At 45.4% G+C, this 22,669-nt stretch overlaps 1 protein-coding gene across 2 annotated transcripts in view; it reads right to left on the bottom strand.

Moving 5' to 3' along the window:
• The window catches only part of CTNNA1 (catenin alpha 1), a 449,363-nt gene that overhangs the window by 296,138 nt on the left and 130,556 nt on the right, over positions 1-22,669 (bottom strand). The window contains exons 1-2 of one of the 2 annotated variants that reach the window (XM_030212634.1): positions 9,009-9,084; positions 8,733-8,899 (exon numbers count right to left, since the gene is read on the bottom strand). The exons of the other annotated variant lie outside the window; for it this stretch is intronic. Coding sequence (XP_030068494.1) covers positions 8,733-8,891 — 159 coding nt within the window. The 5' untranslated portion in view covers positions 8,892-8,899; positions 9,009-9,084. Of the gene's footprint in view, positions 1-8,732; positions 8,900-9,008; positions 9,085-22,669 lie in introns of those variants that run through there. 2 annotated transcript variants of the gene reach the window in all.

The following is a 22,669-nucleotide window of genomic DNA, read 5'->3' as shown; positions in this document are numbered from 1 at the left end:
TCTCACCTTGCATCCAAACCAAAGATTCAGCGTGCTTGTCTGACATTGCTGTCTAGATGTCTCAACGCCACCTGAAATTAAATATGACCAAAACCGAGCTTCTCATTTTCCCCCCCAAACCCACCTCCCCGCTCCCCCCGTTTTCTATTTCTGTTGATGGCTCTCTCATTCTCCCTGTCTCCTCAGCTCGAAACCTTGGGGTCATCTTTGACTCTTCTCTCTCCTTCTCTGCTCATATCCAGCAGATTGCCAAGACCTGTCGTTTCTTTCTTTACAACATCCGTAAAATCCGCCACTTTCTTTCCGAGCACTCTACCAAAACCCTCATCCACACCCTTGTCACCTCTCGTTTAGACTACTGCAATCTGCTTCTTGCTGGCCTCCCACTTAGTCACCTCTCCCCTCTCCAGTCGGTTCAAAACTCTGCTGCCCATCTCATCTTCCGCCAGGGTCGCTTTACTCATACTACCCCTCTCCTCAAGACCCTTCACTGGCTCCCTATCCGTTTTCGCAACCTGTTCAAACTTCTTCTACTAACCTATAAATGTACTCACTCTGCTGCTCCCCAGTATCTCTCCACACTCGTCCATCCCTACACCCCTTCCCGTGCACTCCGCTCCATGGATAAATCCTTCTTATCTGTTCCCTTCTCCACTACTGCCAACTCCAGACTTCGCGTCTTTTGTCTCGCTGCACCCTACGCCTGGAATAAACTTCCTGAGCCCCTATGTCTTGCCCCATCCTTGGCCACCTTTAAATCTAGACTGAAAGCCCACCTCTTTAACATTGCTTTTGACTCGTAACCACTTGTAACCACTCGCCTCCACCTACCCTCCTCTCTTCCTTCCCGTTCACATTAATTGATTTCATTTGCTTACTTTATTTATTTTTTGTCTATTAGATTGTAAGCTCTTTGAGCAGGGACTGTCTTTCTTCTATGTTTGTGCAGCGCTGCGTATGCTTTGTAGCGCTATAGAAATGCTAAATAGTAGTAGTAGTAGTACTACAATACTTTCAAGGGGTGAACAAACATGTGGATAAAGGGGAGCCAGTTGATATTGTGTATCTGGATTTTCAGGTGTTTGACAAAGTACCTCATGAAAGACTCCAGAGGAAATTGGAGAGTCATGGGATAGGAGGTAGTGTTCTATTGTGGATTAAAAACGGGTTAAAAGATAGAAAACAGAAAGTAGGGTTAAATGGTCATTATTCTCAATGGAAGGGTAGTTAGTGGGGTTCCCCAGGGGTCTGTGCTGGGACCGCTGCTTTTTAATATATTTATAAATTACCTAGAGATGGGAGTAACTAGTGAGGTAATTAAATTTGCTGATGACACAAAGTTATTCAAAGTCGTTAAATCGCGGGAGGATTGTGAAAAATTACAAGAGGACCTTACGAGACTGGGAGTCTAAATGGCAGATGACATTTAATGTGAGCAAGTGCAAAATGATGCATGTGGGGAAAAAGAACCCGCATTATAGCTACGTCATGCAAGGTTCCACGTTAGGAGTTACGGACCAAGAAAGGGATCTGGGTGTCGTCGTCGATAACACACTGAAACCTTCTGCTCAGTGTGCTGCTGCGGCTAGGAAAGCGAATAGAATGTTGGGTATTATTAGGAAAGGTATGGAAAACAGGTGTGAGGATGTTATAATGCCGTTGTATCGCTCCATGGTGCGCCCGGACCTTGAGTATTGTGTTCAATTCTGGTCGCTGCATCTCAAGAAAGATATAGTAGAATTGGAAAAGGTGCAGCGAAGGACGACTAAAATGATAGCGGGGATGGGACGACTTCCCTATGAAGAAAGACTAAGGAGGCTAGGGCTATTCAGCTTGGAGAAGAGACGGCTGAGGGGAGACATGATAGAGGTATATAAAATAATGAGTGGAGTGGAGCAGGTGGATGTGAAGACTCTGTTCACGCTTTCCAAAAATACTAGGACTAGGGGGCATGCGATTAAACTACAGTGTAGTAAATTTAAAACAAATCGGAGAAACTTTTTCTTCACCCAACGTGTAATTAAACTCTGGAATTCATTGCCGGAGAAAGTGGTGAAGGCGGTTAGCTTAGCAGAGTTTAAAAAGGGGTTGGACGGTTTCCTAAAGGACAAGTCCATAAACCGCTACTAAACGGACTTGGAAAAATCCAAAATCCCAGGAATAACATGTATAGAATGTTTGTACGTTTGGGAAGCTTGCCAGGTGCCCTTGGCCTGGATTGGCCGCTGTCGTGGACAAGATGCTGGGCTCGATGGACCCTTGGTCTTTTCCCAGTATGGCATTACTTATGTACTTATGTAGGAACCCGAATTATAGCTACGTCATGCAAGGTTCCACGTTACGAGTCACGGACCAAGAAAGGGATCTAGGTGTCGTCGTTGATGATACGTTGAAACCTTCTGCTCAGTGTGCTGCTGCAGCTAAGAAAGCAAATAGAATGTTAGGTATTATTAGGAAAGGAATAGAAAACAAAAATGAGGATGTTGTAATGCCTTTGTATCGCTCCATGGTGCGACTGCACCTCGAATATTGTGTTCAATTCTGGTCGCCGTATCTCAAAAAAGATACAGTGAAATTAGAAAAGGTGCAGAGAAGGGTAACAAAAATGATAAAGGGGATGGGATGGCTTCCCTATGAGGAAAGGCTAAAGCGGCTAGGGCTCTTCAGCTTGGAGAAAAGGCGGCTGAGGGGAGATATGATAGAGGTCTATAAAATAATGAGTGGAGTTGAACGGGTAGATGTGAAGCGTCTGTTCACGCTTTCCAAAAATACTAGGACTAGGGGGCATGCGATGAAGCTATAATTTAGTAAATCTAAAACGAATCTGAGAAAAGTTTTCTTCACTAAATGGAGAAGGGTAGATAGTGGGGTTCTGCATGGGGTCTGTGTTGGGACCGCTACTTTTTAAAACATATTTATAAACTAGGAATAAATGCCCGTTTCTGAGGGCAATGAAACGGGCGCTAGCAAGGGGCCCCCTCCCTCCGAGCTACTTGCCTTGTTCGGTGTTGGCGTCGCTGTGTGTGGGTAGGGTTTTTTTTTTTGTTGTTGTTTGCTGCGCCTCCGTGGCCATGGCGTTTCGGTTTCAGGCCTTGAGTGTTATAGCTCCACCCTCGACGTCATGACGTTTTGACGCGTGGGCGGTGCAGACACTCCAGGGCACACCGGATATCTCGGGCGCCTCAACTTCCGTGGAGGCTTCAGAACGTTGGGGTTGCCTTTTATATATATAGATGATCTAGATATGGGAATAACTAGTGAGGTAATTGAATTTGACGACACAAAGTTGTTAAGAGGATTGTGAAAAATTGCAAGACGACCTTGCGAGACTGGGCATCCAAATGACAGATGAGTTTAATATGAGCACGTGCAAAGTGATGTATATGGGAAAGAGGAACCCGAACTATAGCTACGTGATACAAGGTTCCGCATTAGGAGTCACCGCCAAGGAAAAGGATCTAGGAGTCATCGTTGATGATACTTTGAAGCCCTCTGCTCAGTGTGCTGCAGCAGCAAAGAAAGAAAATAGAATGTTAGGTATTAGGAAAGAAATGGAAAATAAAAATGAGGATGTTATGTCTTTGTATCGCTCCACGGTGCGACCCCACCTTGAATACCATGTACAATTCTGGTCACCGCATATCAAAAAAGATATAGTGGAATTAGAAAAAGTGCAGAGAAGGGCAACGAAAATGATAAAGGGGATGGGACGACTTCCCTATGAGGAAAAGCTAATATGGCTTGGGCTCTTCAGCTTGAAAAAAATACGGCTGAGAGGAGATATGATAGAGGTATATAAAATACTTAGTGGAGTGGAACGTGTAGATGTGAATAGCTTGTTTACTCTTTCCAAAAATACTAGGACTGGGGGCACACTCTTCCAGTTCAAGGCTATGCCCTACCAATTTCCAACAGTTTGCGTCTCTTAGGCGTGAATCTGGATATGCACCTACAGCTAGACAATCACGTGCAACTGTTCTGCAAACGAATGTTTAATGCTATGTGGAGGCTCCAGCGCATTAGATATTTCCTTCCAAGAGAGCTGTTTCACACCCTTGTGCATTGGCTAGTACTGTCCCACCTTGATTACTGCAGTGGGATTTATGCGGGCTGCAAACTCTCTCTCCTAAAAAAGTTCCAGACAGTCCAGAACACAACCGCGAGACTGATTTTGGGTGAGAATCGATTCGCACATGCGCAGCCTCTGCGCTACAACCTTCACTGGCTACCTGTACAGGAACGTATCATTAAAGTCTGTGCTTTAACCCATAAAAGCCCATCTGTGCCCTGAAAAGGACAGGTACAAATCAAGGTAAGGTATACACAAAAAGTATGTGAGTTTATCTTGTTGGGCAGACTGGATGGTCTTTTTCTGCCGTCATCTACTATGTTACTATCTATGGGCTTGCCCCGGATTACATGCTTAACTTGATTGACCCTCCACTCAGGAATTCTGTGCCTGCTGCCCGGTCATATCTTTAACTCCACTTTCCAAACTGCAAGGGCGTCAAATACAAGAAGATTTTTACCTCGTCTTTCCGCTATTGCTGCCCAAAAATGTGGAATGCTCTGCCGAGGCACCTCAAAATGCAAATGGACCACACCCTCTTCAAGAAATTACTGAAGACTTATTTCTTTGTTGCTACCTACTCCCCTTGTTCCCCTGCTAATTAATATTCCCCTTGACCTTCCCCACCCTGCTTAGTTTTCCACTGTTAGTCAATGCTCCCCTTGTTTAACCTTTGTTTCGCTTTATCTGTATCTTCATAATTTGTACTTCCTCCTGATTTTTTGTAAGCCACATTGTGCCTGCATGAGTGGGAAAATGTGGGATATAAATGAACCATAAATAAATAAATGTAAAATGAATCTAAGAAAATATTTCTTCACTCAATCTAGAATTCATTGCCAGAGAATGTGGTAAAAGCAGTTAGCTTAGTGGGGTTTAAAAAAAAGATTTGGATAGCTTCCTAAAAGAAAAGTCCATAAGCCATTATTAAAATGGACTTGGGAAAATCCACTGCTTATTTCTGGGATAAGCAGCATAAAATATACTGTACTGTTTTGAGATCTTGCCAAGTACTTGTGACCTGGATTGGCCACTGTTGGAAACAGGACACTGTGCTTGATGGACCTTCGGTTTGTCCCAGTATGGCAACACTTATGAGATAACATGGATTCAGTCATGGGAAGTACTGTCAATTTCCTACATTTTTTGAAGGTGTGAACAAACAACTGGATAAAGGGGAGCCAGTATACCTAGATTTTCAGAAGCTTTTGACAGAATCCCTCATGAGAAAGTTCTGAGAAAATTAAAAAGACATGGGGTAGGAGACAAATGTTCTGTTGTGGATTAGGAACAGATTAAAAGAGAAAACAGATTAGGTTTAATCAGCCAATTCTCTCAATGGAGAAAACATGGGGAACATTGAGGAAGAATTCTAGTAATCACCTTAGATCGTCAACTGACATTCCTAATCAGAAGTTGTTACTTTAAACTGAAATTAATTTGCTTGATACGCTCATTTCTTATCAAACCACTATGCATACTCACTCTCTCTGGTATTAAGTCGGTTAAACTAACTCTTTCAAGGACTATGTATACAGGATTTGAAACATCTTCAACTGATCCAAAACACAGCAGTGAAAATTATTTGAGGCGCTAAGAGACAGGATCATGTAACTCCGCTACATAAAGAACACCACCGGCTAATATAAAATGCTCACATTGATACACCAGATCCATTCCTCTGGCCTCCCACTGTTTCTATCATATCTGACCCCTTAGGTACCTGGTAAAAGCATGTGCTTTGCAATCAGCATCCTAAATGCTCCATCTTTTCACCAAATATGCTATGAACATATCTGTAGCTCCTTATTTGCTGTCGTGGGTCTCTCTTGAATAACCAACCTCCCCCTTCACTCTGTTTTCTTGTTCTTATTTGAAGCATGTAACTTTTTTTCCAACTTTTAACTTATTTTTATTGCTAATTGCTTAGCTGTTACTATAATAGGCTGTATAACAAAATAAACTTTCCTTGAGGCGATCAAGTTGCAGATGACACAAAACTATTGAAAGTTGTAAAATCACATGTAGACTGCGTAAAGTTACAGGGAGAGACGGGAAGGGAATGGGACTTAATATACCGCCTTTCTGTGGTTTTTGCAACTGAATTCAAAGTGGTTTACATAGTATATACAGGTACTTATTTGTACCTGGGGCAATGGAGTGGTTAAGTGTCTTGCCCAGAGTCACAAGGAGCTGCAGTGGGAATCAAACCCAGTTTTCCAGGATCAAAGTCAGCTGCACTAACCACTAGGCTAGTACCTTGGGTGGCTAGAAGCCTAGGCATTCAAATGGCAAATTAAATGTAATGCGGACAAGTGAAAAGCGATGCATATTGAAAAAATCCAAATTACAGCTAAATGATGCAATGTTCCACATTAGGAGTTACCATCGAGGAAAAGTATTTAAGGATCATCATGGATAATCATTTTATCATTTATTCAGATTTCCTAGACTGCCTTTTCTGATGCACCAGACCAAGCGGTTTACCATCTAAAAGTTATAAAATACAAAAGAAAAGAATGCATATATTGCATAGGAAAGACAAGGAGTGGAGGAGTGGCCTAGTTGTTAGGGTGGTGGACTTTGGTCCTGGGGAACTGAGGAACAGAGTTTGATTCCCACTTCAGGCACAGGCAGCTCTTTGTGATTCTGGGCAAGTCACTTAACCCTCCATTGCCCATGTAAGCCGCATTGAGCCAGCCATGAGTGGGAAAGCGCGGGGTACAAATGTAACAAAAAAAAAAAGTACAATTACACAATGCAACAAACTGATGACTCGCTCAGGGTACCACGTCTCAATGCCCTACCCCCCCCCCCCCCCAGCTCACCAAATGTTATACTAAATAAATGGGTTTTTAATTTGGCCATGAGAATTCTGCTCAAAGAGAGCAGAATATTTCTCCACAGGGCTGGGACAATGAAGAAAAAGCAGCACTGACATATTTATTTTATTTGCTGCATTTGTACCCCACATTTTCCCACCTATTTGCAGGCTCAATGTGGCTTAAGTAGTACCGTCAAAGGCGTTTGCCCAGTTGGTGGATAACAAATACAAAGTTGTATAGTGATCGTATGAGGTATAAGTGGAGGGTCGGAATAGATGAAGATTGCATGATGTCAACTCATAACATGAAGAAGAAAGCCTTGTGGTCATTCAATGGATGTAAGAACACAAGAGGGGAATATATGGAATAAGATCAGAAAGTATAGTGATATAGCAGCTCACAGAGCTTTACACATCAGAAGTAATGTGCTAAATCTTCTGCTCAGTGTGCAGCAGTGGCCAAAAACACAATGTTAGGTATTATTACGAAAGGAATAGAGAATATAACAATATCATCACAAACACCACCATAATGTCTCTATTGTTCCATGGTGAGGCTGCATCTTAAGAAGTGAGTGCAATTCTGGTCACCCCATCTCAGAAAAAAAAAAAAAAAAACCTTGGAAAGGAACAGAGAAGGGCAACCAAAATGATTAAGAAGACAGAAGAAGAAAGCCTAAAGAGGTTAGGGCTCTTCAAGCTTGGAGAAGAGACGGCTGAAGGAGACACGATAGAGATGTATAAAATCATGACTAGAGTAGAACAGGTAAGTATGAAAAATTTTTACTATTTCAAAAAGTACAGACTAGGGGACACGCCATGAAAGTTGCACAGCAGCACATTTAAAACAAATAGTAGAATACACTTGTATAGTAAATTCTTCTGCAAGTGGTAAAAGCAGTTAAACGTAGCTAGGTTTAAAAAAAAGGTTTGAACAAATTCTTGGGAGAAAAATCCATAAACCTTATTAAGGTAGACCTGGGGAAAGCCACAGCTTATCTTTGGGATTAAATAGCAAGGGATCTTGCCCACTTGTTAGGACTTTGCCAGATACTTGTAACCTGGACTGGCCACTACTTGAAACAAGATACTGGCTTAGACGGACCTTCGGTCTAACCCAATAGGGCAACTCCTTTGTTCTAAAGGAGGGGGGGGGGGGGGTCCATGGTAGAGACCCCATAAATGTATATTTGCCTAGGGCCCAATATAGTATTAATCTGACCTTGCCCACAGAAACATATCTGCATATTTTTTTTTTGGGGGGGGGGGGGGGGGGGAGGGGGGATCTGGAACCTCTGGTCCTTTCTAGACTACTTCCAGACTGTCACCTGGTTTTCCCCCTATGGAAATTTCATCCTAATTTCATTTAAATCTTCAGAGCATTTATTTAAATAACAGTCACAATCTATAAAACTGAGAACAAGTATTTCATAAAAGATACCTTCTAAAAATAGAAAAGGAAATGATACCTAGAATAAAATTTGAATATATGAAAACATTACCCAAATTGCCATTTTTTCAGCAATAATCCACTCATTATGACCTTGCCTTTTAAATATATAAACATAAAATAAAAGGAAATATGGAAATACGCTCTTTAAAAGACTCTTATAAGCCATGTCTCTCTTGCCCACAAGTAAAAATCTGAGCGAGAACACTCAAAAGACAGCCCAAGAGGTTGGTTCTATTAAAAAGCTGTTGGTCATTAGAAGGGTCATTTCAGGTTCATGTAATTGGGTAACTCTGGTGGAGGAGAACAAGCTGAAAATAACGTGGATAAGCAAATTGGGAAAGAGAAGAAGGAAGCTTGTGTCTATTTAACTGAAATATTCTACTTACAACTTTTAACTGTACAAGCAGTTTATAGACATCAGCCATATCAGCCAAAATAAGCAGACGTGTAACAGCCGATAATAAAGCACGGGCTGCTCGCACCATAGTCCCTCGTTTCACAGAAGAGCAAGGGTCATCAGCAAACTCTCCTGAGGAAGTCCTCATTATATCTCCTGGAAAAGTAGCAAAGGAGGAAAGATCTCATTAACATAGGAAAACATTTTTCAGTAATTTAGTCTTTACTGAACTCTGTTAAAAAAAAAAAAAAAAAAAAACCCTTACCAAAATCGTGAAGAAAATTATTACTTAAGGAAGGGTCCTAAGTTTGTGGGATTTTATTTTTTAAAATTCCCCCCCTTTGCTCATGCCTTGAGTATATTTACAGAAGTGACTGCAACTTGTTTTTGGCCTAGCAGTTTCCTCCCGCTAGCATAAAGATCCCACTCCCCTTCACATTCACAATATTTGCATTCCTCCCCTCTCTCCACCTTTGAGCCCACCCACAGATTTCATAATTCAGAGTTTGACAATACTGGTTAAAAACCTAAAGTGCTTCGAGATCTGTTAAAATAGACTCTCAAAAGTGATTAGTCAAAGTGATTATGCAAAAAAAACGAGACACCTGTATACTTAAGACAAGGAAATAAAGTGCTTCATCCTCTGCATGCAATATAAAACTTAAATCATTCTAGATTTTACTAGGACTTTGACGTTGTATGAAGTATGCTGCAGAATCTTCCCTGGTTTCCTGTTTGTCCTATCAATTTTATTTTCCAAATTTTTATGATTTTTGCCGGTCTACTGTGAAGTCCTTTGTACATTTACACATATGAAATCTGTATGATCTACACATGGTATTTTGGTAATGGAGCATGACTCCGATTAAAAATATGCTTTTCTCCACACGCAATAATTGTTTATAGGACACACTGTGGATTTTTCCTGATTTCTGTTTTCCTGATTTAACTAAGTGTAAACAATAAAGAAGAAATAAATTTATTTTACTGAGGCAACAGGTGGTTTCACTTAGGGCCAAGCTTGTGCTTGTTTTCCCTGTAAATGTTTTGTGACACTTTCCTCTAATAAGTATATGTTTTTGACCCTGATCAGTTGAAATTGTTTCTGGATGGTAAGAAAATCCTGTTTCTGGAAGTGTAACTGTTTAATAAGCTTCAATACAAGTGTATTTGTTTCTCTCATTCAGTATAATTTGTCATTTTTCTTTTTCCTGGGTAGTCCTGGTTCAAGGGCTTTATTTCCATTGGATTCTCCCACCTTATGGTGGACTGTCTTTGCACTACTAATTTTTTCTATAAGTTTGGAGGTCTCATTTTGCTAAGAGTGCGTTTCTTTAAGCAGGTAATTCCTGCTGTGGTTTATTTGCATTGTAAAATTTCATAAAGAATTTTTAAAAATTTGCTTTACTGTGGGTATTTGTAATTACATTATCCAGAAACTTTCTTATAGTGCTGAAAAAAAAAAAAAAGGTTATGAACTCGAGCATAATAAGAATTTCAATTTTCTGATCAGGTACCTTCACTGAGGGGCCGATGCACAAAAGTCCCTGGAAACAACCGCTTGCTATTTCCAACTCAGTAAAAATTACTGAGGTGGAAATAGCAAGCGATTCTCTAAAGAAATCGCTAGTAAATGAGCTGCATGGACTTTTACCATGCAGCTCTGTAGGGAAAACGCCAGGACATGCGCACAGCGGTCAATCGGCAAACATGGCTGCTATGCGCATGGTCAGTGTGGACGCGGCTCCACAGTGACTTTTCACCAGGTAAAACTAGGAGAAAACTTCAAGCTTCACTTTGTACTCCAGTCTCCTGCAATCCACACACAACTTCCTTGGCCAATTTTTTTTTTTGGTCAACAAAAGACCCGAACCTGCAGGAACCGCAAGACTGTTGCTCTCCCCACCATGCTCCTTCTATTGGCTTACCAGCTCTATTCATATTTATGAGGCTCCATTGATTTGTACAGAACTTATAAAAGCCAATTTCTGAGCTTCGCCCCCAACATTCTCAATCCTGGCCACTGACTGCTAAGGAGACTCCAGATTTGTAGCAAAAAAGTAAACCATGGAATACAAATAATCCCCCAGGGCTTTTTTTTTTTTTTCCATTTGTGCGTGTATGAAAGCCATGTGTAGCGTTTCTCTCCCCCCCCCCCCCCCCCCAGACAGCTTTCATACATGTACGAAGCTGCCCACCAGCCTATGAAAGGAGAAGATGAAGCCACAATGTAGGGACAAGGGTGAAGCAAACACTAGCAACAGAGGACCTGGGCAAGAGATATTTTTCCTATGTTCTTCATAACTCTTTGGGCTGGAAAGGGAAGATAATTGGGAGGTTAACAAGATCAGAGGACACAGCCAAGATAAAGGTATTCCTACAATGGTAGTCAAAGCTGTTGAAAAGCAGAAAGCATCGCCCACAAGCTGGCATGAAGCAATACAGTCTATAGGTTTGTTTTTTTGTTTACTGCAAAGTAATTTTGGATTTTTCACTTGCAATAGTGTTAAATTGTTATAAAGACTCTACTTAGAGACTCTTATCATTATCAATTTCTAAATCAGGTTGATGGTACAGATCTTTATATAAGAAATATTTGTACAGTGTTTTAATATAGTAAGGACATGACAAGAGTGTGCTCAGAAAAACGGTTTAAACATATTTACTCCAACAAAATTGCCCACTGTCAAGGGTCAGTCTGTCTCAAGGTCAGAAGTACTAGTTAACTAAACCCAGCGTTACAATTTACTTCAATATTACAACACAGCAGAGGGGAAAGGAGGGGAGAATGTCCTGAAAAATGTTTTTTCTTCAGATACATGATAATTAAAAAAAAAATTAAATGTATAAATCTATGGATTAAAATTTGAATATAAGTAAAAAGACTGTGGGTTTAACGTGAAAGCCGATGATTTGGGTGAGGCACTAGGCTATCGCTGGTGTAGCTAGAAGTAAATCTATAGCCAGGACCAGCCCACCAGGGGATGCTGTTCAAAAACAACATCTTAGAAGCCCAGGCCAAATATATTCCACGTATTGAAAAAGGAGGAAGGAAGACCAAACGACAGCCGGCATGGTTAAAAAGTGAGGTGAAGGAAACTATTAAAGCTAAAAGAAAATCCTTCAGAAAATGGAAGAAGGATCCGAATGAAAATAAGAAACAGCATAAGGAATAGCAAGTCAATTGCAAAACACTGATAAGAAAGGCAAAGTGGGACTTTGAAAAAAGATTGCGCTGGAGGAAAAAACATAGTAAAATTTATTTTAGGTATATTAAAAGCAAGAAGCCAGCAAAAGAATCTGTTGGACCGCTAGATGACCGAGGGGTAAAAGGGGCATTCAGGGAAGACAAAGCCATAGCAGAGAAATTAAATCAGATACACCAGTGCCAGAAAAGGTATTCAAAGCCGACAAAATGAAATCTCTATAAACCTGGAAGATGTAATGGCACAATTTCACAAATTGAAGAGTAGCAATCACCTGGACCAGATGGTATTCATCCCAGAGTACTGATTGAACTTGAAGAACTACACTTAGTAATATGTTATTTATCATTAAAATCTAGCATGGTACCAGAAGATTGGAGGGTGGCCCAACATAACACCAATTTTAAAAAAAAGGTTTCAGAGGCAATCCAGGAAATTATAGACCGGTGAGCCCCATGTCGGTGCCGGGCAAAATGGTAGAGACTATGATAAAGAACAAAATTACAGAGCATACTCAAAAGCATGGATTAATGAGACAAAGCCAACTTGGATTTAGTGAAGAGAAATCTTGCCTCACCAATCTCTTTCTTCGAAGGGGTAAACAAACGTGTATAAAGGTGAGCCGGTCGATATTGTGTATCTGGATTTTCAAAAGACATTTTAACAATGGAGGTCACGTGGTGCCATGATCGGAATTAGACGCCGGTAAGAGCTGCTCCGTTCCTCGGGGTTCCCCGCTCCCTGAATATCGCACCTCCACTGATATTTTTCAAACCCAGAAGAAGCGCTGAAGTAGGGGTGTGTAAGAAAGTTGTTAATATTTCCCGGAGGGGGAAGATGGCAACGAAATCCGCCCAAAAAGAAAAGGCACGAGGGAAAGACAAAATGGCGGCGCCGTCCAGCCCGGCGGACTCCTCGATATCATCTGCTTGGGTAGCAGAAATAACAGCCAAAATGTCGGCGGTATTTGAGACATCGTTGGAAAGACGATTGGCACCTATAGACTTGAAATTGGAGACCCTAAGTGGCCAATTTGGTGAGTTTACCAAGGACTTAGTGAGCTGTCAGGAGCGAGTGAATGCGGTGGAAGATCGCGCTACAAAGCTGGAAGGCGGCCACGAGCAGCTGAGGAAAACAGTAGCAGCCTTGGAAGCGAAGGTGGAAGACCTCGAGAACCGCTCGAGGAGGAACAACTTGCGGTTAATTGGTTTGCCTGAAGAGCTGAAAGATAGAGACTTAATATCTTTTCTAGAAAAGTGGATACCTAAAGAACAGGCCCTGGATGGGAACTTCAAGTCTCTGCAGAACGAGAGGGCACAGAGTGGGCCCACGTGGCACGAGGCTAGAGGCACGGCCCAGAGTGGTTATTCTTCGGCTGTTGAATTTTCGCCAGAAACAGGAGATTTTACAGGTGCTGAGGTCGGGGAAAACACTGATGTATCTATCAAAAAACATCCTTTGCTTTCAAGATTATTCGGCCGGGGTGGCGGCACAGTGTAAGATGTTTGCACCGATATGTTCACAACTATTCCAGCAGAAGGTGCGGTTTGCTTTAGTATACCTGGCTGTGCTGAGAGTGACCTGGAATGGGACAACACGTATCATGCATTCGGTGGAAAAAGCTAAACTGTTTTTGGAGCAGCTGAACAGCAGTGGACAAGCTACATGAATAGGACATGAGGGCTGGTATGACTGGGGAATATCAGGTGCAAATGAGGATTATTGCTGTCACAAGTCAATGGTGGAGGTTGGGGAGCATATGTTTGTTATGGGGTTACTGGGGTTGTGTGGGAGAGTTTGATGACACCCTGTAGGTGGTTAATAATGGGTGCTGGGAATTGGTTTATTGTTTGGTTTCCATTTGAGGGGAGGGGGAACCTGGAGAGGCACTAGATGTGACGTTCCAGATGTGTGTTCTGGAGCACGGGAAAGGGAGGAATAAAGGGATGGGGAGGGAGTGGTTATTTGATATGTTTGCGAGTTGAGTGTGACGAGTTGAGAAGAGTGGTGATCTCGAGGGGAGCTAGAAAGACATTTTAACAACGTACCTCATGAAAGACTCCAGAGGAAATTGGAGAGTCATGGGATAGGAGGTAGTGTTCTATTGTGGATTAAAAATCTGGTTAAAAGATACAAAATAGAGAGTAGGGTTAAATGGTCAATAATCTCAATGCAGAAGATAGTGGGGTTCCACAGGGGTCTGTGCTGGAACCACAGTTTTTTTTCTTTTAAAATATTTAGAAATGATCTACACATGGGAGTAATTACCGAGGTAATTAAATTTGCTGACAACACAAAGTTCTTCAAAGTTGTTAAATCGCAAGAGAATTATGAAAACTTACAAGAGGACCTTACAAGACTGGGCGTACAAATGGCAAATGACAATTAATGTGAACTAGTGCAAAGTGATGCATGTAGGAAACAGGAACCCAAACTACAGCTACGTAATGCAAGGTTCGACATTAGGAGTCACCGGTCAGGAAAGGGATCTAAGTGTCATCGTTGAAACCCTCTCAATGTGCGGCAGCAGCTAAGGTGGCAAATAGAAATGTTAGGTATTATTAGGAAACAAATGGAAAACAAAAATGAGGACATTATAATGCCTTTGTATCGCTCCATAGTGCGACCGCACCTCGAACAGTGTTTGCAATTCTGGTCACTGCATCTCAGAAAAGATATAGTGGAATCAGAAAAGGTACAGAGAAGGGCAATGAAAATGATAAATGAGATGGGACAACTTCCCTGTGAGGAAAGGCTAAAGCAACTAGGGCTCTTCAGCTTGGAGAAAAGATGGCGGACGGGAGATATGATAGAGGTCTATAAAATAAAGAGTGAAGTGAACAGGAATCGCTTGTTTACTCTTTCCAAAAATACTAGCACTAGGGGACATGCAATGAAGTTACAATGTAGTAAATTTAAAACGAATCGAAGAAAATATTTCTTCACTCAATGTGTAATTAAACTCTGGAATTCGCTGCCAGGAATACAGTAAAAGCAGTTAGCTTAGTGGAGTTTAAAAAAAAAAAGGTTTGGATAACATAGTAACATAGTAGATGACGGCAGAAAAAGACCTGCACGGTCCATCCAGTCTGCCCAACAAAATAAACTCATATGTGCTACTTTTTGTGTATACCTTACCTTGATTTGTACCTGTCCTCTTCAGAACACAGACCGTATAAGTCTGCCCAGCACTACCCCGCCTCCCAACCACCAGCCCCGCCTCCCACCACCACCTCTGGCACAGACCGTATAAGTCTGCCCAGCACTATCCCCGCCTCCCACCACTGGCTCTGCCACCCAATCTCGACTAAGCTCCTGAGGATCCTAAAAGTCCATAAGCCATTATTAAAATGGACTCAAGGAAAATCCACTAATTATTTCTAGGATAAGCAGCATAAAATGTATTATACTGTTTTGGAATCTTGCTAGGTACTTGCAACCTGGATTGGCCACTGCTGGAAACAGGATGCTGGGCTTGATGGACCTTTGGTCTGTACCAGTATGGCAATACTTATGTACTTAGTTTCCTAGTGTAAAAAGTGAGTCACCTCCGAGGCTTCTTACCCACTCTTGATGAGTAGCATACCCTGCCGTGTTGGGATATTGAAATAAATTATAGCACTGGGCTGAGTTTACTAGTATTGCTGTTTTAGTCCCCACTTTTTCAAATTGAGGGACTCAAATTTTGATTACTTTCAGAAGTACATATCTCAAACCCCACCACCACACACACAAACTTTGGCTGCTGAAAGGACAGTGTCTGTGTGGCAGCAGAAAATGTTACAGGTGCTACTGGGGTCCACAAACCCTGCCAACACTAAAGGCTGTTTAAACAACAGTGGCAGAGATTGAGGTCACATGTGATGGCGAGCAGAGCCTACCACCTACCGCATTAAAAAAAAAAAAAAGTGCCATAGAAAAGTGTGGGATCTAATGAGAAACCTGTTTTCATAAAATGAAAGCTGTGATAACACAGTGGAAAGAAGGAAGTGGAAGAAAGGAGGAGAACAGCAAGGAGTGACGAGGGAAAAAAAGAGGGGAGGAGAAGAGATACATGTCCAGGAACAACCCACCACCTCACACACATTCCAACCTACAGATACCTGAACTGTCCCCCTCCCCATACCATAATACGTTAGTAAGGTGCTCATTTTCAAAGCATATAGACAGAAAGTTACACAGAGGCGTATTTTCACAGTACTTATACTTACAAAGTTACGTGAAGGGGCATTTTCAATATAACATCTCTAAGTCCAACTTTGGACGTTTTGCACAAAACTTCCAAAATCCAAATAGGAAATAAGGTAATTTTTGAGAAAAGAAAAAAAAGGTAAAATTATGTATAATCATACCTGATAATTTTCTTTCCATTAATCATAGCTGATCAATCCATAGACTGGTGGGTTGTGTCCATCTACCAGCAGGTGGAGATAGAGAGCAAACTTTTGCCTCCCTATATGTGGTCATGTGCTGCCGGAAACTCCTCAGTATGTCGATATCAAAGCTCCATCCGCAGGACTCAGCACTTAGAGAATTACACCCACAAAGGGACACTCTGCCCAGCTCACCACCGCCGAAACGGGGGAGGGGAATTAACCCAGCTCATCCCCACACAAGTGGGGGAGGGGAATCCGTCCAGCTCATCCCCGTGGAGCGGGGGAGGGACACCACACCCGCCGATGCGGGGGGATCTGGCTTATCCTGCAACCGCAACCGCGGGAGGAGCTGACTGACCCTAACACCGCCGAAGCGGGAGGGGTACAAAGCTGCCCTACAGCCGCACGAAGCGGGAGGGAGTGCCGGCAGAATTTTAAGTCTCAATCCAGCCCCGTAAAACGGAGGGGAGAGGAATGCAGCAGCTCACTGTAACACAAACTCGTCTTAACTCTTGAAGAATCCAAGTGAAAAACTTGAACACGAAGTCTTTCTGAAGTAACTGAAGACTAAACTTGAACCTGAAATGCAACCAGAATAAAAACAGTACAGATATCTGGGAGGGGCTATGGATTGATCAGCTATGATTAATGGAAAGAAAATTATCAGGTATGATTATACATAATTTTACCTTCCATATCATCAAGCTGATCAATCCATAGACTGGTGGGATGTACCGAAGCAGTACTCACCCAGGGTGGGACATTGAAATCCCTGACCTCAACACTGAAGCTCCAAACCGGGCCTCCGCCCGTGCAGCCACAGTCAAACGGTAATGCTTGGAGAATGTATGAGCCGAAGCCCAAGTTGCCGCCTTGCATATCTCTTCCAAGGAGACGGATCCGGCCTCTGCCATCGAGGCCGCCTGAGCTCTCGTGGAGTGAGCCTTCAGCTGGATAGGCGGCACCTTCCCCGCGGCCACATAAGCCGCTGCAATGGCTTCCTTGACCCATCTTGCCACTGTAGGCTTAGCAGCCTGCAGACCCTTACGAGGACCTGCAAACAGGACAAACAGATGATCCGATTTCCGGAAATCATTGGTCACTTCCAAGTATCTGATGATGACTCGTCTCACATCCAGATATTTAAGAGCAGAGTACTCCTCTGGGTAGTCCTCCCCACGAAAGGAAGGGAGACAGAGCTGCTGATTCACATGGAAGCGAGAAACAATCTTGGGCAGGAAGGAAGGCACTGTGCGAATAGTCACTCCTGCCTCAGTGAACTGCAGAAAAGGCTCTCGACATGAGAGCGCCTGGAGCTCGGAAACTCTTCTGGCTGAAGTGATAGCCACCAAAAAGACTGCCTTCAACGTCAGGTCTTTCAGAGATGCCCTCGACAAGGGTTCAAAAGGCGGCTTCTGCAATGCTCTTAGTACCAGGTTGAGATTCCACGCAGGCACCACTGAGTGCAGAGGAGGGCGCAGGTGATTAACTCCCTTGAGAAAGCGCACCACATCTGGCTGCGAAGCCAGGGAAGCACCCTTCAGGCGGCCCCTGAAGCAAGCCAGAGCCGCTACCTGGACTTTAAGGGAACTGAGCGACAGGCCTTTCTCCAGACCTTCTTGCAGGAACGCCAACACTGAAGAAATTGGAGCAGTGAAGGGAGAAAGTGAGCCTGCTTCACACCACGCTGCAAAGATACGCCAAACCCTGGCGTAAGCAGTAGAAGTAGAGCGCTTCCTCGCTCTCAGCATAGTGGCGATGACCTTTTCTGAGAAGCCCTTCTTCCTCAGACGCTGCCGCTCAATAGCCAGGCCGTAAGACCAAAGGGGGAGGAATCCTCCATCACCACGGGACCCTGATGTAACAGGCCCTGCTCCACTGGCAGCCGCAGAGGATCGTCGACTGAGAGCCTAATCAAGTCCGCATACCAGGGACGCCTGGGCCAATCCGGACCCACCAGGATTACCCTGCCGGGATGCTTTGCCACCCGGTCTAGCACCCTGCCCAACATGGGCCAGGGCGGGAACACATAGAGAAGCTCTTGTGACGGCCACTGTTGGAGAAGAGCATCTACTCCCAGGGATCGAGGGTCCCGTCCTCTGCTGAAAAAGCGCGGCACTTGGCAATTGGCCGATGACGCCATCAGATCTAGGCTCGGCTGGCCCCAGCGCTTCGTGATGTCCAAGAACGCCTGAGCAGATAGCTGCCACTCTCCGGGCTCCAAGGTATGGCGACTGAGAAAGTCCGCCTTGACATTCATGACTCCGGCAATGTGGGCCGCTGACAGCTGCTCCAGGTTCGCTTCCGCCCACTGGCAAAGATTCATAGCCTCCTTGGCTAGAGGGGCGCTCTTGGTACCTCCCTGGCGGTTGACATAGGCCACAGCCGTGGCATTGTCCGACAGGACCCGTACAGGCTTCAACACCAGTACCGGGATGAACTCCAAAAGCGCAAACCGAATGGCTCTGAGTTCCAGGAGGTTGATAGACCACTTTGCCTCTGCAGGAGACCAGAGCCCCTGCGCTGTCCTTCCCAAGCAGTGGGCTCCCCAGCCCAACAACGAGGCGTCCGTCGTGACGACAATCCACTCTGGGGTCACCAGAGGCATTCCCGCAGACAACTTGTCTGTCTGCATCCACCAGCTCAGCGCCTTGCGCACTGCTGGGTCCAAGGGAAGGCGCACAGCATAATCCTCCGACATCGGAGTCCAGCGCTGCAGCAAAGAGTGTTGAAGTGGTCTCATATGAGCCCTGGCCCAGGGCACAACTTCCATCGTGGCCGTCATAGAGCCCAACAGCTGCACATAGTCCCAAGCCCGAAGGGGAGAGGCTACTAGGAACTGGTCCACCTGAGCCTGAAGTTTGACAATCCGATTGTCTGGCAGGAACACTCTGCCCACTTGGGTGTCGAATCGAACTCCCAGGTACTCCAGGGACTGAGTCGGGCGCAGCTGGCTCTTCTCCCAGTTGATGATCCATCCCAGGGAGCTCAAAAGAGCAACTACCCGGTCCACAGCTTTGCCGCACTCTGCATAAGAGGGGGCTCGGATCAACCAGTCGTCCAGATAAGGATGGACTTGTACCCCTTCCTTTCGTAGGAAGGCCGCGATGACCACCATTACTTTGGAAAAGGTCCGCGGAGCAGTAGCCAACCCGAAAGGGAGGGCTCTGAACTGGAAGTGTCGTCCCAGGACTGCAAACGCAGAAAGCGTTGATGAGGAGGCCAGATGGGAATATGCAGGTACGCTTCCTTGATGTCCAAGGATGCCAGGAACTCTCCTGCCTTCACTGCCGCTATAACAGAACGGAGAGTCTCCATGCGAAAGTGCCGCACTTTCAAGGCCCGATTGACCCCTTTGAGGTCGAGGATAGGCCGGACAGAACCTCCTTTCTTTGGTACCACAAAGTAAATGGAGTAACGTCCCTTGCCAAGCTGACTTTCTGGCACCGGAACGACCGCGCCCAGGCGGATCAGATTGTCCAAGGTCTGCTGCACTGCCACCGCTTTGACCGGAGACTTGCAGGGAGAGAGTACAAACCCGTCTTTTAAGGGTCGGCAGAACTCTAGTTTGTAGCCGTCTCTGATGACTTCCAGCACCCACGCGTCTGAAGTTATTGTGGTCCACTCGCCCAGAAACGAGGACAGCCGTCCTCCAATCTGCACTGGGGCGTGGACCAAGACCCCGTCATTGGGTACGAGACCCTGGGGGAGGACCGGAGGGAGCACCTCCGGGACGGCGGTCTCTGCGAAAGGAATGCTGCTTGGGGGAGAAATTCCTCTTGAAGGAAGAGGGGGCAGAGGAACCCGACTTGCCCGGGCGGTACCGACGGGCTTCCTGCAACCGTCCTCTGGAGGTACCGGGACGAGTACTAGCCCGAGCCCTGACCTCTGGTAATTTCTTGCCCTTAGACGTGCCGAGATCGGTCATGATTTTGTCCAGCTCGACCCCAAAGAGCAGCTTGCCTTTAAAAGGCAACCTAGCCAGGCGGGATTTAGAGGCGTGGTCAGCAGACCAATGTTTCAGCCAAAGCCACCGCCGCGCAGAGATTGTCTGAGCCATGCCTTTCGCTGAGGCCCTCAAGACATCATACAGCAAGTCTGCCAAATAGGCTAAGCCCGATTCCAGGGCCGGCCAATCAGCCCTCAAGGAATGATCCGAGGGGGAAGCCCGCTGCACCATAGACAGGCACGCCCTGGCCACATAGGAGCCGCAAACTGAGGCCTGCAAACTTAAAGCAGCCGCCTCAAAGGACGACCTTAAGGCCGCCTCCAGTCTTCTGTCTTGGGCGTCCTTTAGGGCCGTGCCACCTTCCACCGGCAACGCCGTTTTCTTAGTCACCGCAGTGATTAAAGAATCCACGGTAGGCCACAGATAGGCCTCACGTTCACTCACAGCCAAAGGATAGAGGCGGGACATAGCCCTAGCCACTTTAAGGCTCGCTCCTGGGACATCCCATTGAGCCGAAATTAAGGTGTGCATGGCATCATGCACGTGGAAGGTTCTAGGCGGGCGCTTCGTCCCCAGCATAATGGCAGAGCCAACAGGGGCTGAGGGAGAGACGTCCTCCGGAGAGGAAATCTTCAAAGTGGCCATGGCCTGTAACAACAGGTTGGGCAAATCCTCTGGGCTAAAAAGCCGCGCTGCAGAGGGGTCATCCGCTCCATCCGAGCGGGGATCCGTCTCCTCCAAGGAATCCGCAAAGGACCGTTGGGAGACCTCAGACACGCTGCCCTCATCTACATCGGAGGAGACAAATTCCTCCAAGGCCTGGGAATCAACCCGAGGGCGTTTACCTCTGGGAACCTCAACCTCTTTACCAGACGAGGGAGCAGGGGCAGCGTTGTGCATGAGGAAGGCCTGATGCAGCAGCAAAACAAACTCGGGGGAGAAACCCCCCAGACTGTGCACTTCCGCAGCCTGGGCAACAGCCCTAGACGCACCCTCAACCGGCGCTCGCAATAGCGGGGGAGAGACATGCTGCGCATCCAAAATGGCGTCCGGCGCGAAACTCCGCGAAGGAGCCGCGCGGGAAGAACGGCTCTTAACTTTAGCCGCTTCTGTGCCGTCGCCCAAATTAAGGGCGTTCATGGCATTAATGTCTCCAACCTCAAGGGCGGCCCAAGAAGAAGCCGTCCGAGCCGCGTGGCCGGCCAAGATGGCGGAGGCGAGGAGCGGGGGATGGGCGTTTATGGCGGGAAAAACCGCCACGCCGGAGGAAGGACCGGGACATTCATCGGCCACGAAACTGTCACCCAACAAGGGCGAATCAGGCTTTAAGACCCCCGCATCCCCTCTAGAAGCGCTCAAGCGACCCGGGGAGCGACCCTTTGCGCCCTCGCCCTCCGACGCCATATGCCACGAGGAGAAGAATCGGGGAACCCCCTGCCCGCTATAAAAAGGTAAAAATTACCTGCTGTCCGCTCCGAGTTGTAACGACCTGGTGTCCCAGTGAGTAGCTGCAATAGACGCTTAAATAAACGTCGAAATAAACGCCTTTAAGGACGTTCAAAATTTTTTTTTTTTTTTTTTTTAACGGAGCCAGCGGGAGGGGGGAGAAAAGGAGGGACCTGGCACCACCAGGTTTGCACTTGCTCAAAAGAGCCCGCAACCCCAGGCACTCAACAAAACCTAAAATTAGGCTTGGAGGCCTAGCCAGAGCTGCTGCTGTGTGTGACCACCACCTGCTGAGATAGAGAACATACTGAGGAGTTTCCGGCAGCACATGACCACATATAGGGAGGCAAAAGTTTGCTCTCTATCTCCACCTACTGGTAGATGGACACAACCCACCAGTCTATGGATTGATCAGCTTGATGATATGGAAATGTCCTTTTTTCCCCAAAAATACTGTTTCGAACAAGGTTTTGTGCTTTGGACCATTTGTTTTTAGGTCCACTTAAAAAAAAAAGTGCAAAAAAAAATGTAAAGATTCATGCCACTGGGATGTAGGAGAAGCCAGCATTTTTAGTAGACTGGTCCTCCAGACATCCCAGTGGAGCAATGGGGCACCCTAGAGAGCACTTCTGTGAACTTAATGAAAATGCTTCCAGGTGCACATCTCACCTTTGCTCCCTTATCTTGTTCCCTGAGACCTCCAAAACCCACCCAAAATACACTGTCCCCCACTACAATAGCCCTTGTGGGTGAAGGGGGCACAGTTTCCACCACAAGCGCGACAGGTACAAAGAGATAGGGACCTGGGTCCCTCATTGTGTACTTCACCAACCACTCCACTACTCCAGGCACCTGCATGCTGCTCTAATAGACCTGACTAACATCCGACACTGTCATAGGGGCTGGTAAGTCCTATTTTTATTCACTTTTTTTTTTTTGAGGGTGAGGG

The sequence above is a fragment of the Microcaecilia unicolor genome, chromosome 8 (assembly GCF_901765095.1).
Source record: "Microcaecilia unicolor chromosome 8, aMicUni1.1, whole genome shotgun sequence".
Lineage (NCBI taxonomy): Eukaryota > Metazoa > Chordata > Amphibia > Gymnophiona > Siphonopidae > Microcaecilia > Microcaecilia unicolor.
Note: the sequence above shows the minus strand (reverse complement) of the source record. Positions and strands in the feature narration are given on the sequence as shown.